Source organism: Neopelma chrysocephalum, unplaced genomic scaffold, assembly GCF_003984885.1.
Source record: "Neopelma chrysocephalum unplaced genomic scaffold, ASM398488v2 Primary Assembly neopelma1_60, whole genome shotgun sequence".
In the NCBI taxonomy this organism is placed as follows: Eukaryota; Metazoa; Chordata; class Aves; order Passeriformes; family Pipridae; genus Neopelma; species Neopelma chrysocephalum.
In genome coordinates this window covers 17,011,386-17,028,879 of record NW_020897715.1, presented here as the reverse complement: position 1 = coordinate 17,028,879, position 17,494 = coordinate 17,011,386, and the positions used below count along the sequence as shown (strand labels likewise).

General features: G+C 52.2%; 2 protein-coding genes and 1 long non-coding RNA gene across 4 annotated transcripts; 1 reads left to right on the top strand and 2 right to left on the bottom strand.

Annotated features, from left to right (window-relative positions):
• Nucleotides 1-4,273: 4,273 nt before the first annotated feature.
• On the bottom strand, nucleotides 4,274-8,118 carry GAPDH (glyceraldehyde-3-phosphate dehydrogenase). The gene is made up of 12 exons (XM_027681340.1): nucleotides 8,026-8,118; nucleotides 7,494-7,537; nucleotides 6,828-6,927; nucleotides 6,574-6,680; nucleotides 6,397-6,487; nucleotides 6,109-6,224; nucleotides 5,928-6,009; nucleotides 5,629-5,780; nucleotides 5,441-5,519; nucleotides 5,131-5,214; nucleotides 4,917-5,014; nucleotides 4,274-4,576 (listed from the first exon to the last, which is right to left on the bottom strand). Exons 2-12 carry the CDS (start codon nucleotides 7,514-7,516, stop codon nucleotides 4,507-4,509), a joined length of 1,002 nt encoding a protein of 333 aa, XP_027537141.1. The 5' UTR covers nucleotides 7,517-7,537; nucleotides 8,026-8,118; the 3' UTR covers nucleotides 4,274-4,506.
• A 2,413-nt stretch (nucleotides 8,119-10,531) lies between these two features.
• Nucleotides 10,532-12,605, bottom strand: LOC113966514 (C-type natriuretic peptide 2-like). The gene is made up of 2 exons (XM_027681331.1): nucleotides 12,284-12,605; nucleotides 10,532-10,869 (listed from the first exon to the last, which is right to left on the bottom strand). The coding sequence occupies exons 1-2, from the start codon at nucleotides 12,422-12,424 to the stop codon at nucleotides 10,597-10,599; spliced, it is 414 nt and encodes a 137-aa protein (XP_027537132.1). The 5' UTR covers nucleotides 12,425-12,605; the 3' UTR covers nucleotides 10,532-10,596.
• Nucleotides 12,606-14,032: 1,427 nt separating this feature from the next.
• Nucleotides 14,033-17,459, top strand: LOC113966513. 2 transcript variants are annotated; one of them, XR_003533860.1, is made up of 4 exons: nucleotides 14,033-15,365; nucleotides 15,699-16,725; nucleotides 16,850-16,911; nucleotides 17,151-17,459. It is a non-coding gene; the product is annotated as an uncharacterized LOC113966513 (long non-coding RNA). The 2 variants fall into 2 exon arrangements; XR_003533859.1 differs by having other exon boundaries at nucleotides 14,033-16,725.
• The last annotated feature ends 35 nt before the right edge of the window (nucleotides 17,460-17,494 follow it).

Here is a 17,494-nt window from a genome sequence, read left to right as displayed (position 1 = left end):
TTGTTTGGTGGAGGTTTGGGCAACGTTAAAGAAAGGCTTTGACATCCCAACATTAGAGTTATGTCCCCTCCCCCCATTACATGTATTATTTCTCATTTAGAAACCTTGAATTTCACCTACCATTTTAATAATCCAGTCACTCGGTCCCAAGATCCTTCTGCACCTTTCCACAGGCTGATTCAGTATTCAGTGTTTTGGATCATTTTGCATAATCGACAGACCTTGGTACCCCATGCTCCAAATTGTTCTGAAGGTGTTGAATGGTGGGGCAGATGTCCTCAGATGCTGGACACTCATACCTGCTCTCTGTCGCCACCAACCTTGCTGCTAGTTTAAAACCTGCAGAAGATGACTTTCCCTGTGCTAGGGCTGTTGTTTGAAAGGTTTTTCCAGCCTGTTTTTTTGTAAATCCTGTGGCTTTTCATCATGTGGGGGGTTGAGGTGAGTGGTGAATTACTTACAGCACAGTTACCTGTTCATCCATTTCATGCTGGAGACCATCCAAGTCTGGCACTTGATACTGTGCTGCCTTTTAGTGTCACAGATATGTTCTCAAGTCCTGATGCTTCGGTTTGCAATTGCAGCTTCATCTCATCACTGCCGAGGAAAATCTCATCTGGCAATACCCCAAAGCTCCTCTGATGGCAAAACATCAACTTTACTTTTCTGTCATGGCCCTAAGCTTCCCTAATCACTCCCACACCATCTTATGGCTTTTTGGCAGCTTTCTTGCCTCCAAGATGCGTTAAACGAGGTTTTCATATTTTCTATTTGTCACAGAGTCTCCTGAAAATCTGCCTTTTTTTTTCTTTAGGTTCTTAAGCTTCATTCTCTAGTATTTATGAGTTTTTCTGTTATTTTCTTTTATTTTCATTTGACTACAGCTTCGCTTTTTGATGGCTGCCTTTTCAAATTTTATGCAGTAAAGTATAACATAGCACTACTGTTCCTTCTAGGAACATTTAATTGAGAATAACTCCCTTGAGAAGGAAGATGGCACTTCTATAGCAAGGTAATATATGGAGGTAAGTCAGCTGTCCTGGAATAAGAGATTGCATTCAGCTCAGAAGAGTACGTAACAAATTATTTGTTTTTGCAGTGTGCAGACAGTATGATTGCTCAAAGGTAGGCAGCCTGTTTTTGATGAAACGCCTGCATTCTGTGAGTACTGCTGGAGCCCACAAGGGGTATTTGCATACCCTGAGTTTATGTCATGAACCTGCATTTTGTGAATGGCATTTGTTATGAAGGAGTTTGGAACATTGTTTAAGGTGTCTTTTATCACTGTTCAATATATGCCTTGTGTCATAGTCTTTCCATCGGAGATCTATATCTCCTCTTCCTTGCATTGATCTTGTCAGTTGCTTTGCTCTAAGACTGATTTACTTCAGTAATGGACAGAGTATGTTTAAAACGTCCAAGATCTTTTTTTACTGTGCTTACGCATTCACCATTTTTTTACATTTTGTTGTGATTTTTCAAGTGAGCTTAATTAGTTTACACACCTGCTCAAGCTGATTTTCACTACATGGCATCTTCCTTAATGCTGAGGTTTCATGCTGACATCTCAAGAAGAAGGTGGTCTGAGAACAACTAGCCCTTTCTTGGGGAAGTAATGCATGTGTGGTAGTCTGTGCAAATGCTAATGAAATATAAAATAATTTCTCTAAATGTTCAAAGTTGCCATAAAACTAAATTCTCCCATAACACCACTGCTAATTACCATTAGCTGTCCTAAAACTGAAAATAAAAGGTACAGCTTACCACCCCTAGAAAGGGTTGGCTGCCCATCAGAGAGCTTTCTGTCAGCACAGCCCTGCAAAGGAGTGAACCTGGATCCCAGGTCCATCCCTCTCCCATGATGGCCCAGCACAGTGAGCCCTGGTGCCTGGCCAGTCGAGGAAGGCAGTCAAGCCTTCAGCCAGGATCGGTGTCCTTCTATGCCTTCCCCTTGCAAGGTGTTCACAAACCAGGATAGATTCTGGCTCATCACAGCTGCTCTTGGAGTTGGTTTGTCCCAGCAAAGTGGTGTGATCACTTTTCACTCCTTTGCTGAACAAGAGCTTCCTTATGTTTGCCTGAGCACCTGCCTTGCTAGACCAAGCATTTCTATCAGTTTTCCTTAGAAATGCTGTAAGAACAAATCTAGAGCTCCCCTACTTTGGAAAAAACTGTTCTCCAGAGACAGAAGCAGCTGCCACAGAAGATCTCCCATCTTTATCCCAATGCCATTCACAGTAATATGTCAGTTTGTCAAATTGACTAAAAAAAAATTTTAGTTTTATAGGTCAGGGTTGCAGTTCTCAGACAGGCTGGCCACTGAGCCAGCTTTTCCATCTGCCCGGAGGGGCCTTGCTGTGGTGCCAGCTGTAGGCAGTGTCTGGATGCAAAATGAGGATTCTGGAGAAGTCCTGTGCTTTTCAGGGAGGTTATATGAGAAAGGAAACCAAGCCCTCCAGGCAGTCCGAAAGCTGCACAACTTGTTTGCCACACTCGTTCTTCCTGTTTCCATACAAGACCAACCATTTTTTAAAGACTGTGATTCCTGGTTTGCGCCTTGCCTGAATACTTTTATCGTTTTTCTAGGAATTTCAAGCAAGATTGTAAACTAGTTGAAATAGTATTTTAAAACACAGTGAACTTTTATTCAAGACATTCCCAGCAATTGTTGGTCTGAGAGCACATACTCCTCCCTACACCCCACCCCCCAGGTTGTATGAATTTGCTCATTCCGACAGCAATTTGATCTCAGGTTGGATAGAGCTCACTCTTGTTAAATAACAAGAATTCTTTGCTCTACGTGAATTTTCAGGCACCCTTATCTTGCTTAGGAAACATAAGGCTTTTTAGAGAAAAAAAAAGGTTACTCTTAGTAATGTTCCAGCTTTTAACCCTGTTTAAAATATTTGTTTTACATGGGAAAACAGGCATATCCATCCCTTCCCCCTCCCCCGAGGTGTTTCAGTATCCTCTCTGCCTCTCTGCGCTTCCAGATTATCAAGCAAGGCGCTGACTGGCACGCACACAAATATGCACACAGCACAGCCATTCAAAGCACCCAAGCACAGCAATCAAGGACAGGATGGGACCAACCCAAGACTAATTTGTAAGCCTGACAGGTCTGCAGGCTACACCTCTCCTCAGCAGAAACCCAGCTCCACGGGAGGGCTGCCTCCAGTGAGCCCAGCATCAGGCAGCTCCCATTTAACTCCAGAGTTACCTAAAGCTTCCATGGGGCCATTTGTGGGGTAAGCCAGGTATTCCTGCTGTCCCAGGTCTCATGATCTGCTCAGAGTCCCAGCTCCTATCCAGAGGCAGGTTATTTAACCTTTTTCTCTTTGCAACATAACTTTGAGTCATCACCCTCTAGTCCAGCAAACATTTAATTTTTATGCAGCTCAACCACTGGAGATAAGCGGCTCCAGGAAACTATGTCCAGCATACCTTGATCCTGGGAGTTTTAAGTCCTCCAGCTAAGTCCTTGCTGCATCCAGATCAGGATCTAAAGCGGGGTCCGCACATCAGCTCCAACCCTGCCTGCCAAAGAGAGAACAACACATCAGCCCTGAGATGTTAAATTAAGCTGCTAAAAATGGAGGGCCACGTGATTTTGTGCAGTGCATTGCTTATCTGTCCTAGCACTCACAGGTCACGGAAGGCTCCGTCCCTGTCCAGCAGTGTTCCTGCTTCCAGAGGTAACACAGGGAATCAGAGGGCTGACACTCACCTTGTAGAGATTTGCTGCTCAGCAGCTTAACTGCAACTGCCCCTCCTTACGCACAGAATTAAGCCAGAATTAAGACTAGCCACCACCATGCTGACACTGGCCTCCGACACGTCCCAAGGCAGCCATTTCCTCTCAGGCAACACCAGTTCATTTTAAAAGGTAAAAGCAGATGAAATATCTTCCTTGTCCCCTACTAAGGCAAGGGAAGGAGAATTGATTTCTGTTTCTTGTGCCCCTTTACCAAAGCAAGTGCAAAGTCACCTTGCTCGGTATTTTATCCTGCATACGCCCAGACATGCAAATCCAGAGGCAGAAGGTGGATGGAGTCACAGAGCTCCTTTCTACCACACAGCAGTCTGGAGAGCACAGACCTGCACCACACCTTATTTTGGCTCACAGGCAGGAACCTTGCCTCTCCCATGTGGAACAAACAGCTCACCAGGCTGCACACATCAGCCACATGCTGCAGAGACTGTGCCATGCAGGCACCTGCATCTGCTCATTACACCTCCCCCCTTCTATTTCCACTGACAGACAGAAAAGGCATTTCAGATGGTGATAACTTTTATTGATGTAAGGTGGTACACAAACAGATCAGTTTCTATCAGCCTCTCCACCTCCCCCAGGCTCGGGGAGAAGTTGGAGGAGTGGGGGAGACAAGGGAACAGAACTGGCCTCTCACTGCAGAATGCAGAGCTAAGCGGTGGTGAAGAAGGGCAGGGGCTCCAACAAGGGAGAATCCTGCTTCCCTAGGCAGCAGGGGGGCTTGTGTGCTCGGCTCACTCCTTGGATGCCATGTGGACCATCAAGTCCACAACACGGTTGCTGTATCCATACTCGTTATCGTACCTGGGGACAGAAAATAAGTGCTGTCAGGGCTGACCCATTCCTTGCATCCCTTCTTCCATTCTTCTAGCTCCCTTGCCCCATCCTACACAACTGATCCAGGCAGCTTCCCATCCACTTCCAGTAAAGAAAGTGATGAGCATCCCACCCATGTGTCCAAGAGGGGAAGGAGAAAGCTATAGTTGTTTCAGCTAAGAAGCAATCTCACTCCATCGAGACTGTTACAAGCTGGAGCCAACCCTACTCCACTCGGGTCTGTGTATCCCCCTGGAATGCCAGCAGTAACGAACAGGACCCAACTCTGTAACCTGCCTGTGCCAGCCCTCACCAAGGCTGCACCTACCAGGAAACCAGCTTGACAAAATGGTCGTTCAGTGCAATGCCAGCACCCGCATCAAAGGTGGAGGAATGGCTGTCACCATTGAAGTCACAGGAGACAACCTGAAACAGAGGGGAAATTTTAACACACAGATACCCAAGATCCCAGCAAAGCTGCTGCCAGTCAAAAATGAGGCAAGCGACAGTAACCACAGGCCAGGAGACTGGGAGCTCCTTACCTGGTCCTCTGTGTATGCCAGGATGCCCTTCAGGGGCCCATCGGCAGCAGCCTTCACTACCCGCTTAATGTCATCATACTTGGCCTGAAAAGAGACAGATGGTCAGATCCCAACTCACACAAAATGTTTGCCGGGGGCAGAGGAGGGAGGAAAAACACATGGGAGCACCACAGCAGGTGCTATTTTCACAAAGATCAAGTCTTCGGGGACAAAGTCAGGTGCACAGAGGGCAATTCCAGGAGCAAGACGGAGTTTAGAGGAAGCAGGGGCACCATCTGAAGGTTGTTAGGACCTTGCCCACAACACTTACTGGTTTTTCCAGACGGCAGGTCAGGTCCACAACAGAGACATTAGGGGTTGGCACACGGAAAGCCATTCCAGTAAGTTTCCTGTGAGAGAAGTGAGTCAGCAAGAAATAGCACCTGGGACCTCTCTGCCAGCCCTCCATTCCCCTAGGAATATTCTGTCTCCTCCTCATGACCAAGAAGGGGCACTCACCCATTAAGCTCAGGAATGACTTTTCCCACAGCCTTAGCAGCTCCAGTAGATGCTGGGATAATGTTCTGAGCAGCACCTCTGCCATCCCTCCACAGCTTCCCAGAGGGTCCATCCACTGTCTTCTGTGTGGCTGTGATGGCATGAACAGTGGTCTGAGAAAAGAGCACAGGAGTAAGAACACTGCCAATACTCTCCAGAAACAGCATCCCACGGGACACAAGGAGTTACTGATGCTTTCCCTCTCACATGAGGGGACTTGTGGATAGGGCACCCTTCTCAGCACCAAGCTGCAGACCTACCATAAGACCCTCCACGATGCCAAAGTTGTCATGGATGACCTTGGCCAAGGGCGCCAGGCAGTTAGTAGTGCATGAAGCATTGCTGGGGTAGAGAGAAAAAGGCACATCAGCCAGAGGTGAGAGGAGACCCCACGCAGTTGGTGAGAGCTCCAGGCCAGAAGGCATCTTCCTCTCTTCTTACCTGACAATTTTCAGAGACTTGTCGTACTTCTCATGGTTGACACCCATCACAAACATGGGAGCATCAGCTGAGGGGGCAGAGATGATAACACGCTTGGCGCCACCCTTCAGGTGAGCCTGGAGAGGGAAAAGTAAGACATCAGATAACTCAAGATCCCTCCAAGTTTGCTTCTTCACCACTTCTTCTTCCTTACAGCCCCATCTTGAGCAATTCTGTACATATTATCGTGCCCCACAGGCAAGAGTGGTTGTATATCCCTTCTCTCGTGTGCCACTGTGGCATACTTACTCCAGCCTTATCCATGGTGGTGAAGACACCGGTGGACTCCACAACATACTCAGCACCAGCATCTCCCCACTTGATGTTGCTGGGGTCACGCCTGAGGAGGGAAAGAACTGTAAGAGCTGCTCCACGAGACACACACTTTCATGCCCCAGAGGAGTGAAAGGGAAAGAGATTACTTACTCCTGGAAGATGGTGATAGCATTCCCATTAATCACAAGTTTCCCATTCTCAGCCTTGACAGTGCCCTTGAAGTGACCATGAGTAGAGTCATATTTGAACATGTAAACCTAGCAAAGGGAGAGAAAGAGAGAGGAAGGTCAGGTACCCGGGCTGCCATCCTCCTGTAACACTCGTTTTTCCCGGGAAGCTACTAGAACAGATCTAGAGAAGCCCTACTCGGAAAGGCCCAGAGGGGGCACTGCAAGGCAACTCACCATGTAGTTCAGATCAATGAAAGGATCGTTGATGGCCACCACTTGGACTTTGCCAGAAAGAACGGCAGCCCGGGTGACCAGGCGGCCGATGCGGCCAAATCTGGAGAGAGAGAAGGACACGGGTGTGAAGGTACAACAGCGAACCTGCTGGGCTGGGCACGGCAGGCAGTCCTTGGCAGCCTTCCCTCGGGATCATCCACTGCTCCCTGCCCAGCAGGGCAGGAGGGAGCCCTGCAGCCCGTCCAAAGGCCAAGGCACCCCGGTTAAAGATTAAGAGCGACCCCCACCCCGGAAAGGTCAAGTGCTAAATTTACTGAGGCCCCGGGGATCCGGTTACTCCTCGGCCCGGCACGAGAAGGTCACATCCCCAGGGTCGTCACCGACACACGATCCACTGGGTGACTTTTCGGTGGGAGGCTGCGGGGGTCTCTGGGGATGCGTGGGGGGAAATTGGGGCAGCCAAGCAGTGGCACTGCCTTCCGGGGTGAGTCACCCCGAATCTGCAGGGAAGTGACTCAGCAGGTACCGGTTTGCCCCGGGGGACGACGGCGGAGCGGGGACCGGCGGGGCTCAAACCACCCCCCCCAAATCCTCCCCCGCGCCCTTGAGGCGACCTTGCCCCCCCCATCCCCAATTCCTCCGCGCCCCACCGACTCCGGCACTCACCCATTGACTCCGACTTTCACCATCTTTGCTTCTTCGGGATGTTCCTGGGGGCAGAAACCGCCGTTGAGGGGTTGAGGGGAACCGGCCACAACCGCCCCCCGCGGCCGCGCGCGCCCCGGGCACCGTTAGCGTCTCGCCCCTCGCTGAGGGGGCGCGAGGGGGGTGGGCGAGGGGGGGCCCGCGCTCCGAGCCCGCCCCCACGCGGGCGAACATCCTCCCGCCCCGGGCCATCATCCCTCCCCTCCTCCCCCCGCCCCCTCCCAGCCAGCGACAACTACGCGCCCCCATCTCCTCCTTCTCCTCCTCAGGTGATCATCCCGCACCCCCACGTCCCCCTCATGCCGCCCCCGCCATTTTGCGCCGCGCCGCCTTTGTGCTCGCGGGCCCCGCCGCCACGCGGCCCCGCTCCACCCGGGGGCTGCCCCCCGCCAGTGGGCAGTGTGTGTATAAGTGGGGAGGGAGAAATCTCACACGCCCACCCCCCGCCGCCACCCTCCCCCCCCGCGCATCTCCCGCCGCCCCCGCCCGTTACCTGCTGCCTCCAAGCCGCCGAGCGCGCAGTGAAGAGGTGGCGCAGCCTCGCTCCGCCGTCCTTTATAGGCACGGAAGGGCAGGGCTGGGGCCCGCCCCGCCGCGCCGCCGCCCAATGGGAGCGCAGGGGCCGGGCCGGGCTACGTGCGCCCGCGCTGCGGGTGCGGCCGCCGGACTCCCCCGGCGGCCCCCGCCCCGCCGCCTCCCGGCAACAAAGGCCCCACGCTGGGAACGGCGGGTCCCTGGCGCTCAGCGCTCATCGTCCTCCCGCCGAGCCGCCCCAGAGCTGGCGGTGGGGATGGCGGTGGTGAGAGATGCCCTGGTCTTTGCGGGGAGGTGCCCCAAGGGCGGGAATGGGCGGCTGCGCCCCTGCCCGAGGAGGCGGGGAGGGACCCCCCGTCCCCCCCCCCGGTGATGCCGGTGAGGGGCTGCCCCTGCCGGGCTCGCTGCTGCCCCGGGGGATGGCGTGCACTGCTTTCACCTAGTAACAAAGGGCAGGCACCCCCCAACCCTCGGCTGCAGCCTGCGCTCTCCTGCATGGAATAGTATCCAGTATCTGAAGGGGACCTACAGAGAAGCCGGGAAGGGACTCTCTGATAGGAACTGTAGTGATAGGACAAGGAGTAACGGGTACAAATTGAAAGACGGGAAATTTAGGTTGGATATTAGCATTAACTTTTTACTGTGAGGGTGGTGAGACGCTGGAAGGGGTTGCCCAGGGTGGTCGTGGATGCCCCAACCCTTGAAGTGCTAAAAGCCAGATTGGATAAGGCCTTGAGCAACTTGGTCTAGTGGGAGGTGTCCCTGGCCATGGCAGGGGGACTGCGACTAGATGATCTTCAAGGTCTATTCCAACCCCATAACATTCTATAATTCTGTGGTAGCAAGGGCAAAAGGGCTGCAGGGATACTGGGGACACCCCGAGGGAGCAGCCCCTTTGCATCTCCCATTCCCCCCGGCGCTGGGAAGCTGCAGGTGTTGGTTGGGAGCTCTCTAGCCCCCCGCCTGGTACCCTCCCCGGGTGAGTTTATCCAGGCGTGTCCTGGAGGGGCCCCGGCCGGGTTGCGGCGTGAGCACCATCTTAATGAAGCACTGCGGCACTGGTGCCGCTGCCCGCGGGACGTGACGGCGGAAATCCTGCTCGTCTGCCGCCTCGGCCCGCCTTCCTCGGCTGCCTGCGAAGAGGAAGGGCTCCTGGCATGGCCGCTGCCCAGCTCCCCGCCCCCCATTCCGGGCTCCCTTTCGGAGTCCTGCCGGGCTGCATCCCCCGGCTCGGTGCGAGGCACGTGCGGCAGGACAAACCCGCGTTAGGTACAACGCCCACAGCACGCCCAAATCCCCCCCATCCAGGAGGAAGGTGTGGGAACAGTGTGGTCTCTTCCAACTCAGAGTCTGTGATTCTAATGGATTCCGGTGATTGTAATGGATGGAAATCTGGACTGGCGGAGGGCGGGGGGGAAGGAGGAACGTCCCTGTGGCTGCTCGGTTGAGCAAGTCTTTGATGATGAAGAGGGGGGAGCGGGCTGGGAGAACCACGCAGGTGCTGGGGTGGGGGGCAGAGAGGGGTCACACAGCTCAAACGTAACCCAACTCTCCTTATACCACTGCTATTCCCGGTGCTGCCGAGGTGCTGGCGGCTAAGTTTAGACCCAGCTGAGGTTACAACCTTTCCTTAAAGGCCAGAGGATGATGATGGCTCTCGTGGTAGAGCAGCAGAGCTGCGAACGCGTGCCGGGGTCCGTGGTGCCCCAGCCGCAGCCCACCGAGGGAGGCTCCCCGGGGGAAGCTTCAGCGCAAACAGGAGGCCCCTGTGTTTGCTCTGGCGGGGGCAGAGTGCGGCCGGGATGAGCCAACGCGGCCCTTGTACCCCGGTGCCCGCTCGATCCCTCACCCGCGTCCCGACCCCCCCCGGCAGCACCGCGCCGCAGCCGCGCGTGCCGCCCGCCCCACGCGGAATGGCGGCGGCGGCGGCACAGCCCGGTGTGGCCCCGCGCGTGGGGCCGGGGACGCGGGCCCCGCTCTGCCACCGCCTCCCGCCCGCCCCACGGCCGGGGGGCGGCCACCGCCGAGCTCGGACGCGGCAAACAGTACAGCGTGTTTAATCAGCGAGTCCTCAGGCGCGGGGAGGAGGGGAGAGGGCTGCCGGCGTAGCCGGGTCTCCAGCGGCCGAGGGGAGCAGCTGCGGAGCTGGGCAGCTCCTCCCGGTACCGCCGCGCCGCTTGCCTGCAGCCGCCGCCGCGCTCCTTCGGGGCGGGAGCTTCGGGGCTTCGTCCAGCGGTACGTCGTGCCGGTTCCCGAGCCGCGCTGGTTCCCCACGGCGTGCTGGTCCCCGAGCGTAGGTGCCCCCGGCTGTGGAGAAGCGGGGCTGGTGAGCCGCCCAGCGGCGTCCCGCCCGCCTGCTCCCGCCCCGGCCGGGCCCCAGCACAGCCCCGGCAGCGCGGGGGGTCCCTGCTCCCGGCCCTGGCCCCATCTGCTCGCTGTCTGTGCGTTCAAGTCTCCCCTTAACTTTGTCCCTGCCCGCTTGTTCGAGCCCCCTCACTGCTGGCCCTCTCACCTCAGAGCCCCTCCAAATCTAACACCCCAAACCACTGAAGGTCCCGATGCGGTCCAGTTTCAGCCCAAAGCAGCCTCTGGGCATGGCCTTCCAGGCCCAATCTCCAGGCAGTGCCCACTTGCGACTGGCAAGGGTCTTGCGCCAGAGAGAAGAACGGGCAGCTCTAGCCCCAGATGGGAGGAAGGGGAGGGTGGAGGAGACCAACTGAGGACCAAAGCTGGACCCCTCCTTTGTGTCCTCTTCGGCCAGTGCGGACTCAGGCTCCAGGGGCAGCAACCGTGAAAGGAGCATCTGGGATAAACAGAAGGAAGAGAGGGGTGAGAGCAGAGATGCCTTTGCTCCTGGCTATAAGCTTTGTACCCCCTTGTACTCCACTGCCCGCACCCTCCTTAGGGGTCAGGCAGAACCTAAAGTGATGCCTGCACACAGCACTGTGCCTGTGACATTGCATCCAGACAGAGGGAAGGGCTAGATCACCAGCTCTTGCTGTCTGAAATGACTTTGCTGTTGAAAACAGCAGGCAGGCACCTGCTGTGAGCCTCTGCCTGCATGCAGATTGCTCTGCTCTTGTCAAGCCATGCATCTCCCTCCCAGTCCTGGATTTGGAAGGTAACAAGCTTCAGTCCTTGCTCCTCTTGTGGATGCTGAGCACCTCTGCGTGTTCAGGCTGCTGTGTGGCATTTCATTTTTTCCAGAAGGCTGGTGGGAAGGATGGACCTGTCTCAAATTGCTGGTAAGAGGGAGAGGCAAGAGCACAGCAGGTGTGAGGAAGGGGGACTCCCCATCTGCCGGGAATCCTCTAGATCATCTTTTGCTGATTATACACCCCCAGCACTGCTGGAAGCCTGCAGACAGGGGTTGAGGGGTGCATTGGGCGCAGTAGAGGCATGGCTTGGCTGCCCTAGGAAGCAGCCTATGGTAACCGTTCCACATCTGTCTCTCACATGGATGCTGAGCTAAGGCTGAAGATGCCTTTGTGCAGCTCCTTGCGGTAGTGAGTTAACTGAAGCGGACACGGGCATCTTCAGCGAGGAATGAAAGTGGTGAGTCATACTAGGATCAGTCTTGTGATTTTAGTTCACGTCCTGACTACTTCCCTGGAGCTTTCCCAGGGTTATGTGAAGGCGAGGTGTTGGGACTCAGGTTAGGGTTTGGGTAAGAGGGAGCTGGGTAGATTTGAAAGCCAAAAATATTATTGCTGAAACTACTGAGAATAAAAGATTTACTCAAGTGAAGAAGCCTTTAGCTGGCATCCTGACTGTGGCTCTTGGCCTTAGAGAGTGTCTACTGAGAGGCAGTACTGAGCTTAGGAGCAAAAATCCTGGCCAAACTGGATACATCTTCCCCCTGAAACATCAGAACCAGGCACTGAACATGATGAGAGATACACCTGTGATTTCTGGTCGTTGCTGACACAGAGCAGGGTTAGACGGGGCAGGCTCTTTACCGTTAAAATCCTCTGCAGAGCACTAAAAAGCTTTTGTGTGTTTCCCGTCTTGAAATGCTGATGCTCTTTAGGAGCTGGGTTATAAAGTCACCCTAGAGCTGAGGCTGCTGGACTGAAGGGGAGGGAGCAGTGAGAATAGACAGCAGCCTCCAGTAGTTGAAATTTGGGACCACCACTCATTTGAGGTTCAAACACAACTTCCCCAAATTGTCACTTCACTTCTGAAACCTCCCTCAGCTCTGTCCCAGTCCCTCCTACCTGTAGCCTCTGTCCTGGTAAGGACACAGTCTGAACGCTGGCAGAGAGCAGAACCAAGAGGAGGAAAAACGAGCAAGGCCATGACTGGAGCCCCAGCATCTTCTTCTTATCCCAGGGCTTGTGGGAGGTGAGGCAGGACATGCAGCATCCGTGTCGAATGCAGTCCCTTGCCCCTCTCTGCCTTTATAGCTTTGGTTCTGGCCGGCGCCTGGCCCCCAGCTCCCTGCTGATCCACCCCCCGGAGCTCCTTAACCTTTCAGCCCTTTTGTCCAGGGTGATATATTTCAGGGTGAGCTCAGCAAGACCCCTTCCTCTAAAGAAAAAGGACACAAAGGTGTTTACTGAGTGTCTGGAAAGACTAATGTCTTCAACTCAACTCACTCAATGTGAGTTGAGCTGCTGGTGCCCAGGACCTGGAGGTATCTGTCAGGGTCAGGAACGGGGTGACACTTTGAAACATGTACCAAAGGAGGATATTGAAGGCTGCATTGTGTAATGGTATTGAACATACTCCTTGTAGGCAGAGTGCTGTTACTGCTGTTTCTCTAGTCAGCATGAGCATGAACTACAGCTCAGCTAGCGGTGGGCATGCTGCTGGCTGCACAGAGCAGACACAGATTTAGCTCTGTGACAATACAGGCATTTGGTTTTAGTATTTATATTTTGGTGAGACGGTTGGCCTGGGAATGAAGAGCTCCTGCTGCAGAAGGTGGGTGAATTCCGGTACTATATGGAATTTGTAGCAGTGACAAGCAGTGACTAGAACCCTGGGTCTAGTACTAGTGGGTATATGATATGCAGGCTGGTTGTCCCAAGTCACCATCTGGAGGACTGGAGTGAGTTTCCAGAGGAACCGTCACAGAAAAGACCTTGTCGAGGCTCAGCTTGCACTTTCTCAAGCTCAGGCACACAATGGAAGCAGGACGGCAAGGAGCAGATTCCTACCTCCTAAATCTTCTGGCCATTAGTTCCCCCCCTTTGTTTACCTCTCCCATTTTACTGTAGTTTCTCACCAGTTGAACAAGGCAATGAGGTCACTGTTTGGAGATTAGGGTGCAGAAGTCAGCCTGGGTGTGAAGACAGAAACTAATCAGGAAGGTTTGTCAGGGGAGAGGAATGGGGGGACTGTACCCCAGTACCGGATTAGTAATGGCTGTACTGGATGAGTTTAACACCGCCTTAAACTTCCCTTTCTTTAGTACTGTTGCACAAAGCAGTTGGGTCAAAACTTGACAGGAAGTGTTCTGCTGCCTGCTTTTGTTTATTTTTTACAAGAAAAGAAGAAAATTAGAAAAAAAAGGTCTTTTTTTTTCAAGGAAAGAAGAAAAGTAGAAAAAAAAAGTCTTTTGCAGAGATAACAAAAGTCACAGTTCAGATATTTGCTCTTCCTCCCTCCCTCCCTCCGTTCCTTCCTTCTGCACTTGCAGATGCTGATTTGTGGGTCCCTTTCTTTGCTGCCCAAGGAGCTAGAAAGTTTTATGAACTGTTTTGCAACCAGTCCATGAGAAGTGAGTAGGGGGCATCACTCTGGAGCATTGATGCTGGAAGGAGACACTTTGCACAGGTGGGGACATCCAATTTTGTTAGCTCCAGCTGATATCCGTGACCCATGTCTGGTGTTGGTTCCAGAGCAATGCACTGCTCTGGTGATCCTGTCCCCTGTCACCCCCTCGCCTGGCCCAGCACTTGGAGGGGCTCCCTAGGTCCCTGCTAATGTCCTTCACCGAGATCTTTCGTGGGGAACAGGATTATTCATACCAGCCTTTTACCTTCATGCCAGCCTTTTAATCTACAAAGCACAGGTGACTGCTGGAGAGTCATGGGATGTGCTGTCCATGTGGGCATTCAGACGGGGTGCCTGGGCACAAACAGAGTGTGGGATGTGTGTACAGCCATGTGCCATGTGCTGGGTGCAGTAGGGTATGGAGTATTGTGGTGTGAAAGATTCAGAGGGGTGGAAAAGAAAGGAAGGAGGACAGGAAGTGAGCACGTGTTCATTCCACATGCAAGATGTCCCAGAGGATGGTGTTCTGTACTTCCCAGTCACATCTGACCGTCCAGAAGGAGCTGAGTCAGCCTGCCAGAGCACTCATGCTGCCAGCAAGAGAGCTGCAGGCAGGTGCATCTCGGGTTGAACGCACCAGTTGCAGGAGTCAGGTCTTTCCTGAGTGAAAGGTAAGTACCAAAGCAACAACACTTTGTTTTTGATCCAAAATGTAGCAGCAGCATGACCTGGCATCCTCTGAATGTGGTGGCCCCCGTACTGCAAGAATGCCAGAAATGTGTTTACAACTGCTCCAAAATTCCAGTCCACTTGCACAAAGACTGAGCCCTGCAGGGGTGGACAGGCTCAGAGGTCTCAAGTGACAAGTCCCCTCCTTAGGTCCAGCAAAAGCTGGTGCTGGCAAGGGGGAAGGAGCCATCACTGTCTCCTACCAAACAAGAAACTTCAGAGACTGCAGAAAATTTGCAAATTTTCTTGCAGATTCTTGTAAATTCTTGCAAATCCAGCAAAACCTGGATAAAATGGTGCTCAATTGCTCAGGTGCCATGATGTTGCAGCTGCTCTGCGTCCCAGATCCTTGCTGGGACTGCAGTAGCACTGAATAGTTGCTCTGACATGTCCTGGCAGTGACTGTGAAGTGAAAAGGCTTTGGCAGACGAGTCCCCAGTTGCCCCAGTTTTCTCAGACTCAAATAGGTTATTGTCCTTCTTTCCTCTCTGATGCTAACAAGTTTCCTCTATAAAAACCCTTCCCCCTCTGATGCTAGGGCACTGATTTGAGAGCTTGCAAGACCACCAGAAAAGTGGTCTCCTGTTAAATCACAATCAGTGTTTTACAAACAGTTGCTTATATAGGAAAGGAGCAGGGCAAGTGGAGAGTGGGAGGACTGGGACCTGAGTGAAGTACCCTGAGGGAACGCCCCTTGGCCTATGGTGATGGAAAGGGATAATGGTTGCTGCAGGCTCTAGAAGCAAGAGCGATATTCACATTATTCCACTGGTATCATTTGTAGGAAGGAGTTCAGAGCAGCCATGGTCAGGAGGCCCTCAGAGAATGGAAACACCACTGATCTTGGCAGTGAGTAATCCCACTGCCTCAGAAGCAAGGGAGTGACATTAGTACTTCAGTAGCAATTCCTGGTCATTTTGGCAGCCACCAAAATAGCTGCTTGTGAGGAACAGAAGGGCAGCAACCATCTACCTTAAGCAGTAGCCACTGTGTAGCTGTCCAAACCCCTCTTGGGTTTTGCCTCATCTTTCTGCAGGACTTCTTGATCCATGACACAGGACTGCTAATTTTTCCAATGTCAGGAGATGACAGTGAGGAGAGGGGGATGCTCCACCTGAAGAAATTGCAGGAAGGGACCAACTGGAGCTCTCACTCACTGACTTTCCACTCTCATTTGTCCAGGCAGCACAGTGTCAGGACAGAGCAAAAGACAGGGTGCAAAGCAGTGATGGAGCCACCATGTCACTTATTCAGTGATTGCCAAACCCTCCTCTGGCTCTCTCAAAGAAGTTTAACCCCTTGTACTGATAAAGCATGGCCTGAAGGTGAGCCAGTGCATTAAGAGTTTTATGGCCACCTTGCTTCCCCTATCCACCCATTCATATTTCCCCTACTGCAGTATTGTCAACATATTATCTCACATATTGCACAGGCTTGTAAAACCTTGAGCCTGAGCAGACACCGATACATGCTGCCCTTTTCTTTTTTCATTCCCATATGTGAGTGACAAACCCCGTGGGTGGTGGGGAAATCACGTACCGTGTGCATGACTGTGTCATATTTACTGCTGCTGCCTCTGTCTCCTGTAGCCTTCACTGAATATTTTATCATGGAGGAAGGGAGAGAGGGGCAATATTGCTGTAGCTTTCTGATCTTTGTATTTCACCGTGATTGTCCTGTTGCTACTGGTGTGCTCTGGAGTTGGAGTGTATCTGTACTGGTGTCTGGCTCTTACGCCAGTGGTGGCAAGTGTGCAGGTATTCTCACTGTGCCATGGGACTCAAGTGTGGTGTTTGGTCCACATGGCCCACTCCAGTAGATACACCTGTCACCCCGTCATTCCCCCCATTCTACTTGTTTCTACACCTATTTAACATGTTTATGTCCGTTCAGGTATTGGCATGAAAAACCATAGGCCTAGGTCAGTGCAAAGCTATGCAATTACTAATGACTTTTCTTTTTTTTTTAAGTGGGGATCAAATTAAGCTACAGCAATCTTTTATTGCTAGTTATGCAGCCAGGCCAGAGGGGAACTGAGCAGCATGCTCTACTTCCTGGGTGAACTAAGGGTAACCCCAATGACTGCGGGAACGTGGTAGATCCTCAGAGACAGAGACTGCAGAAGATCTGCAGGAACCTGCAGAGAGGAGGAGGACCCTTCCTGTCCCTGCCCAGCTAGTGACTAGTCTGCTTTCGAGGCAGCTGACAGGTAAGAGGAAATAATTCGGTAGTAATAGCTCTGGGACAAATGCCAGCTTGCCTCTGAGACAGGAGGTTAAAGGTTATTTATGTGATTAACACAAAATCTAATTTAGGGCACTTCATGTTCACAGGGCAGTTCAAGGAGTGCCAGGACTGACTTGAACACTGATGTGGCATTCCTGGAAGAAAGAGTGTAAGTGCCAGTCTTATTTGAAACATAATTGGATTTGCAGCAAATACATTCCAAAAAGCACAGTGAAACAACCAATGCTATCAGTATACTTAGTGACTTGATCAAATCAGAGTTATTAAAAGTTTAAGTTTTTAGTGTTGGGTTGTTTTTGTTTTTTAAAACTTTTAAAAGATTTATTGAAGTCTTTAGAAGCACTCTAGTCTAAGTTAACCTGTCTCTCTCTCTCTCTTTCTCCACAGCCCCCAATCCCTCAACTCTTCTTTGATGAGATCTGTACAAGAAAAAGATGCAGGTAACTTCCCCTCAGAGCCCTGGTGAGCTTTATAGGGCAAGAGCTTCTAAAAGGATCAAACATAAAAACGCCTAAACCCAGCAAAACCGTATTGGTCCTGTGTTGAAAGAGGCTGAATAATTTATTATAAGCATGTACAAAATGAGAAAAGAATGAGAAGTAGTTTGGCTCTTCTTAGAAAGAGTTTCTTTCAAAGATTTATTTTTTTTTTTTTAATAAAAGCAGCTTACTTTCATCTGCAAAGCCAGGGCAAAATCGGTCAAAGTGGCAGCTATGTTCAGCACTGCCTTT